Below are 5,000 nucleotides of genomic sequence, written 5' to 3' on the forward strand. Positions count from 1 at the left end.
GCTGCGAACCCCACTTCGTTGCTAGCTAATTTAGCAGCTAAGCATGGGTGGCTAGCCTTAGCTCTTTGCCTGGTCGGTTAGCTCCAGCTAACCCTCACCCCTCTGCTGCGCCCTGCAGGCAAGGAGCTGTTTGGGCTGGACACGCTCCACAAGGTGCTGTGGATCAAGCTGCTGGAGGAGATGTTCCTGGGCATGCCCAGTGAGTACCCCTGGGGCGACGAGATGATGCTCTTCCTCAACGTGTTCAACGGCGCGCTGCTGCTGCACCCCGAGGACAGCGCCCTCCTCAGGCAGTACACCGCCACTGCAATCAACACCGCCGTGCACTTCAACCACCTCTTCTCCCTGAGCGGCTACCAGTGGATACTGCCCACCATGCTGCAGGTACAATACTACCAGAGTACTACTAATACTCAAGTACTACTACTACTACTACTACTACTACTACTACTAGAGTACTACTAAAGTATTTCAGAGTACTTTAACCACCTGTTCTCCCTGAGCGGGTACCAGCGGATACTGCCCACCATGCTACAGGTACTAGTACTGCAAGAGTACTACTACTAGTAATACCAGTGTACTACTAGGGTACTACACTGAGTACTACACTACTAGAGGACTTCGACTACTAGTACTACTATACTATACTACTGCTAGTACTATTAATGCAGCATAATTACTACTATGTTTTATATATATATTAGTGCTGTCAAGCGATTAAAATATTTAATCGCAATTAATCACAGTAATGCCATAGTTAACTCACGATTAATCGTGATTGCTCGCGATTGCTCGCGATTAATCGCAATTATTTTTTCTATGCTAAATATCCCTTGATCTGTTTGTCCGATTAATTTTTCCCATTTTTATGCTCTTATCAACATGGAGAAGTGCATCGGCTTGCCTTGTGCAAACATTGGCATATACTGATCAAAACAGGACGATACAAAAAAAAACCCTATAGTGCAATTAAACGATGAACATACAAACATACTGCCTTCAACATAGCAGTCAGGCTACTGCTTATTTGTTTTGAGCCAAAGAAAAAAAAAATAATAATAAAAGAATTGCGTTAATCGCGCGATAATAAAATTAACGCTGTTAAAATTGGCTTGCGTTAACGCCGTTAATAACGCGTTTAACTGACAGCACTAATATGTATTGATATGTATTTACGAGAGCTATCCTCTGCCTAGTATATCTAGCACGGCGGTCCATGTGTGTGTGTCGCAGGTGTATGCCGACTACGAAAGCAACCCTCTTCTACGTCAGGGGATGGAGTTCTGCTGCCGGCAGTTCTACGTCCTCCACCGCAAACCCTTCGTCCTGCAGCTGTTCGCTAGCGTAGCGCCGCTGCTCGAGTTCAGCGTGAGGACACACCTTCACTGTACTCACATATAAACATACATATACTCACATATATATACACACACCTGTTCATATACAAACATATGTACGCACATGTATACACACATATATACATACCTATACAACTGTATGAATAGATATATTATAGACATAAATGAACACATATGTATGTGCCCATGCATATATCTCTACACCCACATGTATGTGTCCGTGTGGTCCTCAGTCCAGCACCACCACCGGGCTGAACAAGGGGGTGTCGGCCCAGTGCCTGTTCCACCTGCTGCTGAGCCTCGAGAGGGAGGGGCCCGACACCCTGGACGCCCTGCAGCTGGTCAGGGCCGACAAGCCCCTCCACTCTCTAGGTACACAACACAACAACACAACAACACAACACAACACAACACAACACAACACAACACAACAACACAACCCTGGACGCCCTGCAGCTGGTCAGGGCCGACAAGCCCCTGCACTCCCTAGGTACACAACAACAACACAACAACACAACAACACAACCCTGGACGCCCTGCAGCTGGTCAGGGCCGACAAGCCCCTGCACTCCCTAGGTACACAACAACAACACAACAACACAACAACACAACACAACACAACAACACAACCCTGGACGCCCTGCAGCTGGTCAGGGCCGACAAGCCCCTCCACTCCCTAGGTACACAACAACAACACAACAACACAACAACACAACACAACACAACACAACACAACAACACAACACAACAACACAACCCTGGACGCCCTGCAGCTGGTCAGGGCGGAAAAACCCCTGCACTCACAGGTACACAACAACACAACAACAACAACAACACAACAACACATGGTACAACCAAAGTGTAAAAAGGGTTGTAGAGTTGAGGTGCTCCGCTCGCTTTAAGCGGGCCGACGTCACTCCAACACAACAATAACAACACAACAGATCCCAACAACGACCACACAACGGCCCTCTGCCCCTCTGCTCTGCCTCAGACTTCTGCTACGGCAGCGAGGACCTGTGCTTCTCCCTCACCGACGCCATCAAGCTCTGTGTCACCGTGGTCGCCTACGCCCCCGAGTCCTTCAGGAGGTACCCGTCTCACACACACCCGTCTCACACAAACCTGTTCTTAGCCACACACCTGTCTCACAGACACCCGTGTCACCTCCACCTGTCCCACACACACCTGTCTCACCTTCACCTGTTCTTAGCCTCTCACCTGTCTCACCTGTCTCACAGACACCTGTCTCACCTTCACCTGTTCTTAGCCACACACCTGTCTCAAACACACCTGTCTCACAGACACCTGTGTCACCTCCACCTGTCCCACACACACCTGTCTCACCTTCACCTGTCCCACACACACACACCTGTCTCACCCTCACCTGTCTCACCTGTCTCACAGTCACCTGTCTCACCCTCACCTGTTCTTAGCCACACACCTGTCTCAAACACACCTGTCTCACCCTCACCTGTTCTTAGCCACACACCTGTCTCACAGTCACCTGCCTCACCTTCACCTGTTCTTAGCCACACACCTGTCTCACAGTCACCTGTGTCTCCTCCACCTGTCCCACAAACACCGGTCTCACCATCACCTGTTCTTAGCCACACACCTATCTTGCGTCCACCTGTTCTAACTAAACACCTGCTCCAACCTCTACACCTGTCTTACCTCCACCTGTCTCACCTCCACCTGTCTCACCTCTACACCTGTCTTACCTCCACCTGTCTTACCTACACACCTGTCTCACCTCTACACCTGCCCTAGCTAATGCGTCTGGTGTATCCAGGAGTGGAGCCGTGTGTGATGGGGGTGTGTCCTGTGTTTGATGCTCCGCCCACCCAGTCTAACGGGGGGCATGTCCTGTGTGTTGCCCCGCCAAGTTTAACCGGGGCGTGTCCTGTGTTTGACGGGGCGTGTCCTGTGTGTGATGAGGGCGTGTCTTGTGTGTGACAAGGGGCGTGTCCTCTGTGTGACGCGGCGTGTCCTGTGTGTGACGGGGCGTGTCCTGTGTGTGGCTCCGCCCAGCCTCCAGATGCTGATGGTGCTGGAGGCGCTGGTGCCGTGCTTCCTGCAGAAGCTGAAGAGCAACACGGTCACCATGGAGACCGCCTCCGCCGCCAGGGACGAGATCGCCGCCATCGCCGCCCTGGCAACGTCCCTGCAGGCCCTGCTGTACAGCTCAGAGGCCCTCACCAGGTCAGACACACACACACAACACAACAATTACACAACAACACAAAACACACAAAGTTATGCACGTTCGTCGCCTTCTTGCTGGGTCCAGACACCCACAAACATCCATATGTCGGCCCTCCATTGATAACATGAGATTAACATTAATAACATGAGATTAATTTTACTAACACAAGATTAATTTTACTAACACGAGATTAACATTAATAACATGAGATTAAAATTAATACCATGAGATTAACATCAATAACATGAGATTAAAATTAATAACATGAGATTAACATTAATAACATGAGATTAACATTAATAACATGAGATGAACATTAATAACATGAGATTACCTTTAATAACATGAGATGGACTTTAATAACATGAGATGAACATTAATAACATGAGATTAACCTTAATAACATGAGAGTCAGGACTGTGTGTCTGTGATGTGCTCCAGGCCCATGACGGCCCCCCAGCTGTCCCGCTGTGACCAGGCCCACAAAGGGGCCACCACCACCAACCACGCCATGGCAGGAGGGGCCAACACCAGGTCTGTAGGGGCCCTCACTATCTGTAGGGGCCCTCACTAACTGTAGGGGCCCACACTATCTGTAGGGCCCTCACTATCTGTAGGGGCCTTACTATCTGTAGGGGCCCTCACTATCTGTAGGGGCCCTCAGTAACTGTAGGGGCCCACACTATCTGTAGGGGCCCTCACTCACTGTAGGGGCCCTCACTATCTGTAGGGGCCCTCAATAACTGTAGGGGCCCTCACTATCTGTAGGGGCCCTCACTCACTGTAGGGGCCCTCACTAACTGTAGGGGCCCTCACTATCTGTAGGGGCCCTCACTATCTGTAGGGGCCCTCACTATCTGTAGGGGCCCTCACTAACTGTAGGGGCCCTCACTATCTGTAGGGGCCAACACTGTGTGTGTGTCTGTGTGTCTGCATTTGCGTGTGTCCGTGTGTGTGCGTTCATGGGTTTGTGTGTGTGTTTGCGGGCATGCGTGTGTCTGTGTTTGTCTGTGTGTGTGTGTGTGTTAACTTTGAGTGTGCGTGTTTGTTGTGTGCATTCATGGGTTTGTATATCCCATTAATTTGTGTGTGTGTGTGTGTGTGTGTATGGTCTGTGTGTGTGTGTGTATGTGTGTGTGTGTGTGTGTGTGTGTATGGTGTGTGTGTGTGTGTGTGTGTGTGTGTGCCCCCACCCCCCCAGGGACAACCTGCACCTCCTGGAGGAGGGCCAGGGCCTCCCCAGGGAGGAGCTGGACGAGCGCCATGCGCGGGAGGAGTTCAGGCGGCCGCGCGAGGCGCTGCTCAACGTCTGCACCGAGTTCTACAAGCACTGCGGCCCCCGCCTCAAGATCCTGCAGAACGTGGCCGGGGAGCCGCGCGTCACCGCCCTGGAGCTGCTCGACATCAAGTCCCACATGAGGTGGGGGGGCCGG

The 5,000-nt window shown here is 51.1% G+C and overlaps 1 protein-coding gene across 4 annotated transcripts in view; it reads left to right on the forward strand.

The window, feature by feature from the left end:
* Positions 1 to 5,000, forward strand: part of unc80 (unc-80 homolog (C. elegans)) — a 74,378-nt gene that overhangs the window by 55,340 nt on the left and 14,038 nt on the right. For all 4 annotated transcript variants that reach the window (XM_030349893.1, XM_030349890.1, XM_030349891.1 and 1 more), the window contains exons 46-52: positions 119 to 384; positions 1,234 to 1,368; positions 1,592 to 1,730; positions 2,353 to 2,449; positions 3,393 to 3,563; positions 4,009 to 4,101; positions 4,769 to 4,987. In XM_030349893.1, coding sequence (XP_030205753.1) covers positions 119 to 384; positions 1,234 to 1,368; positions 1,592 to 1,730; positions 2,353 to 2,449; positions 3,393 to 3,563; positions 4,009 to 4,101; positions 4,769 to 4,987 — 1,120 coding nt within the window. The remainder of the gene's footprint in view (positions 1 to 118; positions 385 to 1,233; positions 1,369 to 1,591; positions 1,731 to 2,352; positions 2,450 to 3,392; positions 3,564 to 4,008; positions 4,102 to 4,768; positions 4,988 to 5,000) is intronic.

The sequence above is a fragment of the Gadus morhua genome, unplaced genomic scaffold, assembly GCF_902167405.1.
Source record: "Gadus morhua unplaced genomic scaffold, gadMor3.0, whole genome shotgun sequence".
Taxonomy (NCBI): domain Eukaryota; kingdom Metazoa; phylum Chordata; class Actinopteri; order Gadiformes; family Gadidae; genus Gadus; species Gadus morhua.